At 40.8% G+C, this 15,829-nt stretch overlaps 1 protein-coding gene across 1 annotated transcript in view; it reads left to right on the top strand.

Moving 5' to 3' along the window:
* Cntn1 (contactin 1) overlaps positions 1 to 15,829 on the top strand; it is a 271,171-nt gene that overhangs the window by 196,511 nt on the left and 58,831 nt on the right. The window contains exon 15 of the mRNA XM_050130990.1: positions 4,483 to 4,603. Within this exon, the coding sequence (XP_049986947.1) occupies positions 4,483 to 4,603 (121 nt within the window). The remainder of the gene's footprint in view (positions 1 to 4,482; positions 4,604 to 15,829) is intronic.

Raw genomic sequence — 15,829 nt, 5'->3', positions numbered from 1 at the left:
GGTGTGCATTGACTGTCAGTGTGTTTGTAGGTGTGAGGTGTGCATTGACTGTCAGTGTGTTTGTAGGTGTGAGGGTGTGCATTGGCTGTCAGTATCCTTGCAGGTGTGAGGTGTGCATTGACTGTCAGTGTATTTTCAGGTGTGAGGGTGTGCATTGGCTGCCAGTGTGTTTTCAGGTGTGAAGGTGTGCATTGACTGTGTGTTTGCAGGTGTGAGGGTGTGCATTGGCTGTCAGTGTGTTTGCAGGTGTGAGGGTGTGCATTGACTGTCAGTGTGGTTTCAGGAGTGAAAATGTATGTTGACTGATTATTGTACCATACCATTAGAAAACAGATTTCTTTCTCTAAAGCAGTTTTCTTTTTCTTTTACAAAGTAACTGCATCATGTGAAACAGGGCATTAAAAAGCATTTGGATTTTTGAGAAACAACTTTTTATACTAAAAATGAAACATAGAAAGAATTGTACTGCTAGACAATCAAGAGAACAGAAAGTGAAGAATTAAATTCAAGCAGAAATCAAGAAAAATTAAGATATTTTCATTTCTTTTTAAAGTCACTAGCTCTGTGTTGTCCAGAGCTATGGAGAAACAGAGTGCAGTTAGTAAAGGGGGGTTGAAAATCATCCTGAGAAAGGTTAGAGTTAAGTTTGAGCAGAGGGAACCAGAGTAGGTCAGTGCAATCCAAAACCAGACTTGGAGATTTGAAGCTTTTCCCACTTGGGTAAGCATGCTGCACTTAATCACCCTAAGGTTGATCTTCACCGGCCCGTGTCTCACATCCCTGCTGCTGCTTGCTCTTGGGTTTGTTGTTGTTGTTTTGCGATTTCCTGGCAGCAAACACGTAGAAAAATGTGCTTTATAGTTAAGTTAGCTTCTTTCAAAAACTGAAACCTCAAAGTGGAGACTGCACAATCCCAAGTTGATGCTTAACAAGAAACAATGGACAGGTCATTAAGAACTGGTTATTGATCGTTTACAGCAATAAGCCTTTGTTCTTTTGTATATGTAAGAGGGCATGTGTGTGGAAGGGGTTGTCTAGGGTATGGTTGCATGTACTCAAGTATGTGGATGCATGTGGTGTCCAAAAGATCTTTGGGTGTCTTTCCTCAGGCTCCATAAATGGTTTTTATTTAATTTGCTTGAGACAGTGTCTCTCTCTAGCATGGTGCCTGTAGGTGAGGCTGAGCAGAAAGTTCCATTATTGGATTCAGGCAATATGCCACCATGTTTGCTATGTTTACTTTCTTGGATTTGAGGACTGAACACACACACAGACACACTTATAAAATTTAGCAGGATTACTTTTCCCAAGGAAATATAATTAAGAACAACAATATACAATAAAGGTAGTAAAGTTGCTTTTATGAAAATGGTGTGTGTGTGTGTGTATGTGTGTAGGTTAGTGAATGGCAAAGAACCCAGCCTATGGGGTTTCTCTCATTCCTTCCTTTGGAAATGTTGAGAACTCTGAGGCTAATGGGAACCAATGAAAACCTCATGAATTAAGTCATATCCAAGTTTTCCTTCAACTCTAAAACAAACCCATGAGGTTCAAAGCTTTGGCATATTGCTCCTTAACAAAAAAAAAATGTTTCGCAAAAAGCTCAAACAAATTTCTTATTGTGTGTTTTCTTTAAAAATGGGCCAATTGGTCAAAAGTGAATGCTCGAGTCATTGGCCCAGTTTCTGTCAGCATATCCAGGCAACCCCCGAATGATCTCTTAGTAATTACAGCTTCCCTTACATATGTGAGTTTTTGAATGTTTGATGGCATACCTTATAGAGTTTTTTTAATATTCAAAATTTAGACACAAGTAATTAAAATGATGCAATATTAAAACCTATATTAACTTAGGTATTGAATATGAGAGAATTAGTGTCAGTTGTATGTGTGAAAATACGGTTTGTGTTTATTAAAGAGGATGACCTTCTTTTGAGATTCAAGGTGCTATCATAAAACAGTTGCTGAGGCTTTAGTAGCACGGACATCATGATGCTGGTATTCTCGGTGCTCAGCAGTAGACAGAGCGAAGCTAGCAGGAAGAAAGACACTAGGCAGTGTGTCAAACCAAACAGTGACACAAAACACATATGGAAGGTCCTTGCGTGAGTGAAATCGGTTGCTGTGGGATGTAACTATACTATTTTGCCACTTCACCTGCCTTAAATTTAAAAAAGGAAAGTAAGTTAATCTGACATCTGTGAAGAGCAACTTCTACATAGGAAAGAAGTAAGCTAGTCCTGGGTATCAGATATGAAAAGATTGCCTTGGGGTTGATTAAAACTTGTAGCTTTCCCACGGGGTTCCAGCTCAGTTTGTGTTTGTGCATGCAACAAGTTTCAGCCGCTCCAGATGCTCCCACAGGTCCCCACAGCTCCAGAGGCCCCCCGCAGCTCAGAGACCCCCCCACAATCCCAGGGCACTCCAAAGTTTGCCAGTCTTAGAGGCCCCCCACAGCCGCAGAGGCACCCACAGATCCAGAGATTCCCCATAGCTCCAAAGGCACCCACAGCTCCAGAGGACCCTCACAGCTCCCCACAGCTCCCCACAGCTCCAGAGGTTCCTCACAGCTCCAGTGGCACTCCACAGCACCCCACAGCTCTTTACAGTTTCCTACTGAACTGCTCCCACTAGAGCAGCCGTGGAGTACCACTATCAGGAGAGGCTGTCTGCGATAGATGTTCTTGCTGCTCTTAGAGGAGCCCTTGGATGCTGTTAGCATGTGAGGCTGCCTATGGTGTATCTGGTGTAGCTGCTCTCTAGCAAACCAAGAGCAAAGGAAAGTCTTGCTTCAAGTAGAGCACATTTATTAGACCTATTTAATAATCTCTGTTTGTGTTCACCAAGTGCATGCTTTAAAAGACATGCCTTTTTGCAGCCTTGTCAATTTCAAAGGAACAAAGCATGCTTTGGATTAACCATGTTGCTTTACTTGCACGTTCTTTGAGTCGATTTGTTCATATATATTAGTAATAGTTTAATTTTTATTTATTGCAATAATTATTTTACAGTTAGTGTATGGTGGAGGAGGAAGCAAGGAATGGGCATTTATATGTTGGAAGTCTTTTGATTTAAACTTGGGAGACTTCTGTGGTCAACCACATACACACGCTGGAATATCCCCCGAACTTTGCTATCACAATTTCCAGGATGTGATTCAACTCCCCTCATCTGAAGGGAAGAAACTGTGATGCAGCCAAGCTGCGGCTTTTAGTGAAAATAAGTGAACATTTGCATCTAATTTGTGGCGAGAATGTGCTGAGACCCGTGATCTTCACTTGCTTTGTAAGCGTTCTATGAACCACCGAGAGCCCCGGCCTCTCCTGAGGATGGAAAGTGTTAGCTGCCTGTGTAAAAATGTCAGAACCTATTTCACACATGCACACTGTACTAAAAAGGATACGGATATTTTCCCTTCGCTTTCCTCCGGTTGGGTTGCAGCAACATGCCTTCACCAGATATAGAGCAATGAGTGTGTGTTGACTTTCTTGCAATTCTTGCATGAGCCTGTCACTGCCTACTCAGGATCTAATATTTTAGACAGAGTTGGTTCTTGATTGGCTTAAATTTAAGCTTCTATTAGGCATTGGGGTTGTGAATGAAATCAAATGGGCCAGAACTTTAGTAGCTTTGACTCTCCACCTCCTCAGCCATGTAAAGGGCACACATCCAAATGGTTGAAGATGTGTGCGGAAGAGAACTCAGCACGTGGTAGAACCTACAGCCAAGCAGAACATATATGTATATTCTTAACACTGGGAAGAATCTTGAACAAGACCCAAATCCTTGTATGGATTATAATTTGATGTCAAGTTACATTACAGTAGAATCACCATCCATTTGGATAGTTCTGTAAGATTTTAGCATCTTTGTAAGATAAACTGTGGAACATCTTAAATTTAGTCAATTTACTCAGCTTTGCAAAACTAAACTAACAGTTCACAGCCATGAAACATTTGATATCACTAAGATTCTTAGAGGCTGACATTTTTCTTTAAAAGTACTAAGTAGCAAGTAGCTGTATATGAACTGAACAGGTTATATTCGTGTGTGTGTTTGTGTGTGTGTGTAAATACACATGTGCACACAATAGCAATTAGTGATAAAAAATTGAAGGAGAATAGGGAGGGGTACATAGGAGGGTTTAGAGGGAAGAAAGGAAGGGGAAATATAATAATATAATATAATATTCTCAAAATAAAAAATGAAAAGCTACTGATCAACTAGGTCCACTCTTGGCTTCTCTTCAGTGTTGCTAATTGACAGGATGCCAAAGACACCAGAGTCCAAAAGGCCTGAAGTTCTGTTTCTTTAGTTTCCAATTGGAAAGCTGAGACTGGAGCAGACGTTGAACAAAGACATGCACTTGTCAGGTCTTTCACAGATGCTTCCTCGTAGGAGAAAGCAATATACCTCCATATCCTAAATACTGTGTGGTTCATGGAAACGCACTGACTGACCAGTCTCTGGTTTTGCCCATAGCTCGATGCCAATGGGGAGCTGCTCATTCGCAATGCCCAGCTGAAACACGCCGGAAGGTACACCTGCACGGCACAGACCATCGTGGACAACTCTTCAGCTTCCGCTGACCTTGTTGTGCGAGGTAAGAGTTGCCAACAATTCCGATGAACACAAACCCCCAGGTATTTGACGTTCAAATTTGAAGAGTCTTCTGGTCACCCTGGATATCCAGATCCTCATGTGTTTACAGTACGACTCCGTTCTGCAGATGTGTTTCTGGTTTCCTCCCCACAGCTTGGGAATGGCTTACCCTAGACGAGTAGTAAAAGCACTCATTCTGTTTGTGCCCCTGACCACGTGTCTTCTAGAAAGTTACACACCACAAGCCTCTTCCTTACTGTGTTTAAAGCTAAACACTCACTAAGCTCCGTGTTTCCCTCTAATGCTTTTCAGTGTGTGGTATAACGCAATTAGCTCTTTACTTCAATTGGGGGAAAATTGATGGGCATTGCTTACCTCAGCCACAAATGTGATATATTTGTTATTGTTGTCTTCGAATTAAAATGTGGATTGATGCAATACCATGTCGCTGTGTACTGCTAATTTTGTACTACTGCTTTTGCTGGCAGTGGTGATGGAACCGAGAATGTGATGGACTAAGTGTGTATGGCAAATGCAATCCCTTTGCCCTTCTGCTGTGGAGGGGAATGATTTGGAAAGAGAGCTAGCTGTGAACTGTTCTCCACTGGTTCCCCGCCTGTACAAAGAAGGCATTCCTCTTAGCTCAGTTCCAAAGACATTCCAGGGGTTGCCTGCAGTCTCTTCACCTTAATGTCTTCCTATTTCTGGTAACCATCTCCAACTATCCAGCAGCTCACAAAGTGCTTTAGTATTTCCACATGTATTCTTTGACCTGGTATCCTTTTAATGGTTTTTCTGTGTCATTTGTTGCCCACAGTTTACCACCCTTCAAAGCCTGCTCAAGTATTAGTCTAGGATTTCTCTGGTGGCTCACATATTAGTTCTTCTCGGAACCTTTAGAATTTCTATCGTTTCATATCAACTTGTGTATAACTTATTATTGTCTACTATAAAAATCATGTGCATTTTGACTAATATTTAGTATGTCACATAATTTTATGTGAAAATTTTATGACTACTTTTTTCTTATTTTTTTTTAATTTTTTGCACTTACTATCTTTTAACATTTGAACATTATTTAAGTGCTTATTTTAAGACAATTTTTGAAAATGAGACAAATACTTAGTAAATAAAATATTTGGGGCTTGTACAACTGAATGCCCCCAGGCTCATACCCATCTGAATTCCCCTCTAGAACAGCAAAAACAAAGAGTGAACTCTTGGCCAACAGGAGGCAATGCTGAAAAACCCTTCAGTCTCGTGCAGGGGTAGCAAGGACCTGACTGAAATTTCTTTATCCAAATTAGCTCGTTTATCCATTCCACAGACCGTTTACTACAAATTAATACAGAAAACGCCATTACACAGTTCCAGGGTAACAGAACTTCTCTTGAGTTCAGACTCTCCATTCTTAGTAAATTGTTACTTGAGGCACTGACTACCTTCACAAGTCATTCGAGAAAGAAACAAGTTTACTTTCCTTTCTAACCAGACACTAGCTACAAATCCATTTTTGGCAGGACCCTAAATAAGGATCTTACTAGAATCATTTAACATATTTTAAGAAGAAGTGGAGAGGTTAGAGGCAGGGAGGGGAGCAGAAAAAAATGTAGAGCTCAATAAAAGTCAATAAAAAAATAAAAAAGAACAAGAATCAGTGTTACCAGAGGGTTCATGTGGCAATGCATGAACATCCATGTTCTCAGAATCATGATAAGATCATAATGGTGATATTGGCATACATGATAGGTGTTTTATGTACACATGCTTAGTAATTAATAATAATTCATTGTTTATATTTTTACAGAGCAAAAACTAATTTTAAAAAGATGCTATAATAGGTAATATGTCGAAATTTTAAAAAGAAACATTTTGTATAGCAATATTTGGTTCTATGGAGAAAGGTGCCTGGCAAGAGTCTAGCAAGTGCACTCAGGAGATGCATGGTGCAGCTTCAGGCCCTGGCAGTGGTGGGTGCTGCACAGGGGAATGGATGGTGCTATTTACTCCATGAAAGCTGCTCAGTCACAGACTCACCAACACGGAAAAGGTGTCTATTATGTGTAACCAGTAGACAGATTAAGTTCTCCAGAGTTTATGTGTGCCACAGTGTACACACTGTAGAACTTCTAAATGTCTCAACATTTGGATTAGAGGGTGAAGGGATAAACAATTCTCTATATTGTATCTGACAATACAAATAATGTTCTTAGTAACATAGCCATCTAATTGTACTTTTGCATCTCGTTCAGGAAGTCATAAACTGTGTTTATTTATTTCTTTGGAAAGAACAAAATGTTAATAAGCTTCCTGTAATGAAACTAAAGGCAAGCTCAGAATATAAATTTGAATCAGGCATGGTGGTACATCCCTTTCCGCTCAGCAGAGTGAGGCCAGAGGTAGGGATAACTCTGTGAGTTCCAACTTGGCTTCATCTACATAGACTGTAAATAGCAATTGGAACACCAATGTGTACCCCACACTTCAATAACAAACACCCATTTCTCAAACACAATGGAGTGTACAGCAGCCCACTCTTACCTGAAGTTTTTCTTTCTAGGCTCTCAGCTAGCCAAGGTCAATAACAATCTAATTATATTAAATGGGTAACTTGAGATACAAGTAATTCATGGTCTTCAAGTAGTGTATTCTTGTGTGTGGTGTGATGAAACCACATGTATCCCACTCCATCCTGCCTGGAATGTGTGAGTCATTCTCTGATCAGTGTATCAAGTTTTATAGCCACTGTTCTCAGCCTGGAGGTTGCAACCCCTTTGGGAGTGGCATGGCCCTGTTACAGGGATCATGTAGGACCATCAGAAAACATATTTATGTTACAATTTGCAATGGTAGCAAGATTAGAGTTATGAAGTGGCAATGAAAATAATTTTATGGTTGGGGTTCATCACAACGTGAGGAACTATATTAAAGGGTCACAGCATTAGGAAGGGTGAGAACCACCATTGTATAGCCTGCCCACTTGATAGTTGCTTAATAGCCATTTTTTTGATTCAAATAACCTTTATCCCACTTAATAATTATTCCAAAGCACAATTTCATTACACCATAGCTTGATAACTTTGCATTAGTTATTAATCTCTTCATGTATTAGCTTGAGAAAAATGAATGCAGAGAAGAAAATGTCAGTGGCCCACATCTTGTGTGCATGTATTTGAGTATGTATTCTGTGTGCACATGTAACTGTAATGAAGGAGTGGTGCTGCATATATCAGAAAATAGAGCATGCCTTTCGTTATTATTTTAAATTAATTTATGAATGGACACAATGAATTACATCTACATACCTTTTTATGGGTCTATTTTCCAATGCAATAGCACAATACCTGAACTAGCATAGTGTATATAGAAAGGAGGCTTATGTACATCATAGTTTATAAGGATGGAAGCCCCACCCTATCACTGGCTCAGTTCTGCTGGGCAGCGAAAGACACATGTAACACAGAAAGGCCACAACATATCTCACTCATGTGTGTGTTTGATTCATACCACGAGGCTGTAACCAAAGCAAATAGAAAGAAAACCCTCCATGGCCTAATACCTCATGATAGGCCCTATATTGAAAAGATTCCACCATTTGGAAACCAAACTTCCCACACGTGAAGTCTCGGAGAATCATACAAACTGTATGCAAACCTTAGCAGCCTCTAAAAAAACAATACGGGTGAGTGTAACTGGAGCTATTGCATGGGACATTCTGCTTAGAGGAGATGATCTGCTGCATGTTGGTGAGGTCTAAGGAATAAGGGAAAAGGCAGCATTGTTGGCTGTAAACAACTCATCAAAATGGCACCAGTATTTAGGCAGAAGACATCGTCTGTTAAAAAAAAAAAAACAAACTTGAATGTATTTAAACACAAATTCTGTATAAGGTGGCTTAAAGAAGATAAGAGAAACCGTTGTGCAGAATTTGATCCACCAGCTCTACTCCAGCTGGAAACTGGGGCTCGCACAGACCCTGAGCTTTTACTCTCCCCAAGCTGACTTTTCTATCATTTCTGTCTATCCATGTTGGAAATATTCCTATAACGTTTATGCCGCATAGCGATTACCTCTACAAGAGCTTGCACTTCCGGTAGTATGCTTCTAGAATTTCAGTACACAAAATTCAAGACGTGGATAAAACTCTGGCAAAAAGAAAAGATGATTCTCTCTAACCCAGACAGTCTTACACTCAGCTCTCTCATGTTCCCAACAAACTGATAAATCAAGTATGAAATTATGTAAAGGACACAGCAAGTAACAAAGGAAGCATGTGGTGATAAGAGATTCAAGAGGAAGAAATGAAAAGAACACAACTCAAGCCAACATTCAAAGGATAGTTATTAAAGTACGACTTAAGATAATGCTGAAATTGTGAAATTATTCAGAGTGGTGCTAATCAAAAAAAACTATAAAAATTCAGTAATAAGGAGAGAGAAGAAATGCCTTTAAGTGGTGTAGACGTACCGTCATTGAAAATAGAAATAAAAAAAGTAGCACCTCAGTGACAGACAAGGGATGGATCAGAAAGCTGGAAGTCACACTTGATAAAATCATATTTCATTATAAAGAATACAAAATTAGACATTAAAAAAGGTAAAGACATTGAATATGTAGCTGAGCCTGTGGCATGGACCTCTGGGCTTAGCTACTTGGGGATCTGAGGCAGGAGGATGACTTTATCTGAGAACCAGACTTTCAAATATTGTTAGGCCCAATGCAAAAAAAAAATTGGGAAAGACACTGAGGATATAGCAAGAAATTCTTGTGTTCCAATTGAATTATTAAGGAAAAATCAACAAAAAAGGAGAGAACCACATTCCAAGACAGGTTGGAGACCAATATGGGAAGGTCAAGGACAAGCAGGATCCCCCCTGTTCAAGAATCACAAGTAAAAATAAAACTTCAGAAAACCAAAAGTAAATGCAGTGTTATACAAGCAATCCCAGTGAAAAGGATCTTCTTCACAAGGATACAATGGTACATGGACAGTAGGTTATTTGGTAGCAATAGTATCAAGATGACTGGAATGCTGGCCTACATGATGGCCCCCAGTGACTCTTGTTTCTGGCTCAGCAACCTGAATATAACCTCTGTCAGCTTGTTTACTCTGTGGGTCAGCAGAAGTGATGCTTCAGAATCAGTGATGAACAATATTGCTCCTGCTCCCCAGCCTGAGGACTGAAGGCTGCCATATCAGAAGCAGATGTCAATGCCCCCATGGAGAAGTGCACAGGAGGAGGGAATGTGCTTCCCCCATGCCCTAAGCTGATTTACCAATGATTGGAGGGAGATATCGAGGGCATGTGACTCTTGCAGGCACCTTGATTGTAGCGTGCAACTACCAAGAGAAACTGACCAGAACCACTCAGCTTAGGCATTACAGAGTGATTCATCCACCCATGGACACTATGAGAGATAGTATTGCTTCTTGTCTTTAAGCTGCTGAGCTTGGGGATAATTTGTTATGCAACAATATAGGGCTAATACAATAATCGATTATTCCCATTAATGTGCTGAAAGAGGAATACCCATTATCTACGTACTTGTCTACCCAATGAGGAACGAGATATAGCAGGACAATTGCAACAACTCCTTGCCCATGAAAACAAATGACTCAATATGAAACTGGACAAACGGTGTAAACAGACATCTCACCGATGAGAGAATATAGAAGCTGTAAATAAACACATCAAGTGTCCCACATGATGAGCCATCAGGAAAACACAAATTGGAAATCCAGGGAAATGCCATGGCAGACTCATTAAAAAGGCTACAATTTAAAAATAATGCAGACTGACTCGTTCACATCTGAGTGGACTAATTTCCAAGGGAGCAGGCATGCTGAAAATAGTGGCTCTGAGCTTACGGCTGTGCTTCCTTAGGATCTGGCCTCTGTACTCGAGGTGTCTATCCACAGGCGTAAAAATTTATGCACATAAATATGTATATTTTATAAGAAAAATGACAAGTATCAAAAGTGAAATGCATAGATACACAAAAATATGAATAAAATATTCATAATGTCTTCATTTATAATACTAAAACCTGAAAACAACTTAAGTGGCATTCAGTAGTTGAATGGCTAAAGAAATTCAGTGGAATATGACTCCACCATAATTATGTAGTGATTGAGTATATCTTAAGGGATTTGTACTGATTAATCCACATTCTCAGAGTAAGTATATTCACATTTTCAATGGGCAGGTAACTGGCCCCAGCTTTGTGAATGCAATAGGTGACTTTATGGTGAAGCTGTATGCCAGGGGGCATGGTCACACAGGCAGGTAGGAGGCAAAGTGAACATTGCTTGGGAAGAAACAAGTTACTAAAGAGTACAGGGAGGCACCTGAGAACAGGCCCTCTGAGTGGGGCCTGCTGATCGCATCCACGTCAGGTTTGAGTTGTGACATTGTTCTTTAGTTTTGCAAACTGTCATCCTGGTGGGAAAGTGAGGGATGGGGAAATTTCTGATTGTTTTCCATAGTTGTTTGTGAATCTATAATTACCTCCTAACAAAAATTTCAAAATCCCTGGACCCAAGATACTAAGAAATGTAACATAGATACATGCAGTGTGCACTGCAATTTTTGAAGTGACAGCCCCCAAACAGTTTTCTAGATCCAGTTAACCTCCCACATGGACAATGCAGGGTGGGGCTTGCAGTTTGGGGAGCAGTGTTGATGAGTAACTGGAGTCTCTGTCCCTACCCTGAGGTCCCCTTTTGTCCCCCTCTTTGTACTTCCCATCATCTTCTACAAGTAAACAACAAATTCATGTTTGCGGGTTGCCACTGTGGGATGCATTGGATTCGCAGTGTTCTATGGCAACCAGACATTGAAAAGGCCTGGTGTGCCAAGTCTGTATATGGAACACTTCATCAAGACAGCTGTGTATTTGGGGCTGTTGTCCCCACAAATCCTTGGTACTGAGTTCGCCAATCATATTACATTGTTCATAATGTGTGCTTTTGGGATAGTTAAAAAAAAAGATATTATCAGCTTTTCTTCTAGTTTGTCAAATGAAACAGATGTAGAACTCACTCAGTGGGTCCTTGAACACTTGCTTGGGATGTTAAAGGGAATGCATGCAGGGTGGGAGCTATGTGCTTTTCCCTGGAGAGCAGGTTGCAGGGGGAAATGGTGGCTGAAGTTTGTCCTACGATAGGGCAATTTTAGTTAAACATTGTCACACTAAATAAGACAAGATTAGCTTTAAAATCCTGATCACAGAGCCACTCAACCTGTGTCTCAGTGACAAGGGAAACCATTCATCCACCCACCCACCCATCCAACCAACCAGCCAGCCAACAAAAGAAAGCAAAATTAAGAAAAGTAATGAAGGAAAAATATAAGCACATCTCTTAGCGGGAGCACAATGCAAATGTGGAAATGATCCCAGAGAAGAATAGTATTCCAGGCTCAACAACGCTGAAATTGTCTTTAGAATATTTCACTGAAAGCTGTTGTTTGGAGAAAGGTATTGACACAAATCAGAAACAATACATAGTCAGTGAGAGAAGCCAGCTGAGAATCAACCTTAAAGCAGAGGTGGGGGCTGTATCCTTTTACAGCAGGGGTCCCGGCTCCCTGACTAAGGCACAGGGAGGGAATGAAGAAAAGACAGGCACACGCAGAGAAAGGAACTGGGTCTGGCTGTCTGGGCTCTCACGGAGAAGTTGCAGCACCCTGGAAGCTCAGCGTGTTGATTATATACAGTTGAGCAGGGAGGCAGAGTTATTGCATACAGTTGGAGACCAGCTTGCCCATCTTGGTAGGGGTAGCCTCTGGACAGGAGCCATTTTGGGGGAATTAAATATCTGGGAAGGGAAAGTCACAGTGGATATTGCTGCACACACTGTCAACATTCATACTCAGACCTGAGGAAGGCTTGGCCACTCCCATGCGACTAAGGTATTCTTCCTTGACATGACTGTACTGTGTCAACAATGCACATTCACCAAGGGCTTCCCTTTCTCTGGGTGACACCCTGCTCCCAGCAAATGTGTGTGACATAGTCAAAGTATCAGAAAATGCCTACTATTTAGATTTTTACTGTGAGAATTGTTTTGTATTAATTCAAAACACACTTTTGCACTTTAGATATTTTATACTTCTCACTAAAACCTACCCTAAGAAGACTGCTAAACATTTGTGTCTTCCTGATACCTGTGAAAAAGAACAAAAGCTTCCTGTCACAGTGACAAATACCAACAGCTTGGAAGCAGAAAATCTATTCTCATTCTGAATCTCACACATTTCAGTCTAGGCTCACTTGGGTTCCTTGTCCAACCTAAGGTGGATTATCACCTCAGGGAGCAGAGGAGAGGCAATCTGCACCTCTCATGGCAAGTGAGAACATAGAGACACTGGGCTAAGGCCCCCGTACCCCTCAGGACCCTCCCTTCATAACTAAACTGCCCTCCACTAAGCTCTACCTCCTCAGAGTTCCCCTCACCATAGCCAAACAGCATCAGAGCTTGGTGACCAAGCCCTGAGAACCTAAGCTATACACCCATGAGCATTTCAGGTGGCTTCACCAAGTGAGAGAGTGAGGTTTGTGAGCTACCCTTGTGAATCTCTTTAAAGCACTGTGGAATTAGTAAATCCAACCTTATTTGCCACCAATTGCTTACTTCTTACAGTTACCCTTCTCCTTACTGCAACAAAACAAAAGCAACATTGAAAGGGGGTGGGTATTTTGGTTCACAATTCCAGGGTACAGTCTATCATGGTGGGAAAGTCATTCCACCAAGCATGGATAACATAATGGCAGGAGCAGGAGATGGCTGGTCACCATGCATCCACAGCCAGAAAACAAAGAGAGACTGCTTGCCAGGCAGAGTATCACAGGGGAGGCAACCTGCACATCTCATGGCAAGAGAGAATGAAGGAACACTGGCTGAGGCCCCCATACACCTCGGGGCCTGCATATGCACACACCAGCATTCCCTGGTTTTCAGCTTATTTTTTTTATGCAGTTCAGAGCCTCAGCCCACAGGATGGCGCAGCCTTCAGTTAAGGTGAAACTTCCCACCTCAATGGCCTAATCTAGGTAAATCTTCTCAGGAAAGTGTAGTGTTTCTGTATACCAGGTGATGCTAGGTCTTGCCAACTGGACAGCCAAAACAAACCATCAGATTACTGGTCACTAAAAGGTTAGATCATCAACTTCTGGCTTATTTAGGATTCCAAATGGGAAATCAGGGATCTTGTATATCCGTGAATGCAATAGGGCTCAAAAACCTTTTAAATTTTGTAGAATTCTTTAGGTAGGTCAAAAGTTAAATTTCTGTAGTATTTGTCATAAATATTCAATTGTCTTATAGAGCCCTTACATCTGATTTATCATTATTGAATAATCAACTATAAATTTATTCAAAAGTGTTATTAAAGTGAAGCAGGCAGAAATTATTTCAAAGGAACTTCAAGTCAGTTTATTCCTCAGAAAGTTAGGAAGAACAGGCACAAAGGTTTCATGTAGCACACATATCAAATGAGGAGTGTATGTATAAATACAAAAAGACACACATACACACACCACACACACACACACATATAACACACACACACTAAACATACACCACATAGCACATACACCGTACATACCACATATACACTACATACACATCACACTTACCACACACACCACATATACATGCACACACACCACACCACACATATATACCAAACACACACAGCACGGACAGAGACCTGGGTAAGAGCTAAACATGTAAAGGCAAAAAGATCAGTGTCCAGCTTGAACGAAACTAAAGAGGTAGCTTTTTGCAATATCTGGGCCAGAAAGTACACATTCCACCTCAGATCCTTGGATGACAGCCTGAGTTTTCCAGTTGCTCTGGCCAAGCAAATCTTGCCGCAGAGACAGACTGGAGGTGCTGCCTCATCAGCCTCGCAGGACTGAGACAGCGAAATGGCCCTTGCTGCCCGCACTGGCTGAAAGAAGGACCAACTAGGCGCCATTCAGAAGCATTTTGACCCAACTCCACACTAAACCACAGCTACACTGGCTATTAATAGCGAAGCTGGCCCAGAAATTAAGCATTTGCCTCTCTTCTGAGAATCAACTAATGCACGTCAGGAAAATGCTGTTAAGAGCATCTCTCCACAGCGGTGCCTACTAAGGCTGAACGTTGGAAATGAGTCCCGGTCTGGTCAGAATAAGCGTAGGATGTAGAAAATGGCTGGCTGTTTAAAATTAGAACCTACTGTCCCGTTTAATTTATTCTTAAAAACTCAAGAATTTGGAAAAACTTTTCCAAGCACTCCTGTGATTTAAACGGCATTGGCTGTGACATTATATTTCTCAGTGTAAGTTGAAGGAAAATGGCTTACTTTCTGTCTCTGCCTTTGAGAAACGGGCCAGATTTTGATGAATGGAATTTCTCGTTGATCTGTGTGCACAACTTCCTTTAAAAAACAATCAAGGACTAGAAAAATTGAAGCAGTCAAGAACCTCGGGGGCCTGTGACTGTTCTGTGTCCACTGCTGTGCTAAGACACACTTCTATGTGTGTGTCCTCACTGGACAGCAATGCTGAATTAAAGTGAGGATCATGCAAATTATATCCATTTTAGAGCAGGCACAGATAAAGAATGGCACCTAAAGTTTGACAGGTAAATAAAGATCAAATGGATCGTCTTTAGAAGATAATTTGAATGATGCTGAAGAATCATTGTTTTTGCAGCCCTATCTTTATATTATGATAATGATACAGAATAGGAATATCAGATAAAATATATATATATATAAACAATTTAGTGTATATGATTCCATGCTATATTGTGATAGATCCATTATGCACTATGTAGCAGGTGCTATGACTTACCTACAGGTACTTAGTAGAAGAGCAAGGTTTGAGTCAAGCCAATCCGATGCCAACAACAGATTGACTATTGCTACACAAAATAATGGAACACGGATTCGAATACAGGTAGTGAGATAAGCAATCAACATGGAAATTCAAATGAAGGCCCTTTTCTATTTTTTTTAATGTTACTTCTACAGAAAGTCACCAAACAGATTTGACAGCTCTATTACTGCCCAGAGTGTGTGCATAACAAAGGGAAATTCTGCTAACTTACATTACATTTTCCAGTTATATAGCTTAACGCAGATATAAATACAATAGCAAAAATAGTAAATATCCTACATCAGGTGGTGTTACGGCTTCATTCAAAGAGAAGAAAATGAATCTTCTCTTTGCC

This window comes from Alexandromys fortis, unplaced genomic scaffold (genome assembly GCF_014885135.2).
Source record: "Alexandromys fortis isolate MF-2015 unplaced genomic scaffold, M_Fortis_MF-2015_v1.1 scaffold_28, whole genome shotgun sequence".
Classification (NCBI taxonomy): domain Eukaryota; kingdom Metazoa; phylum Chordata; class Mammalia; order Rodentia; family Cricetidae; genus Alexandromys; species Alexandromys fortis.
Note: the sequence above shows the minus strand (reverse complement) of the source record. Positions and strands in the feature narration are given on the sequence as shown.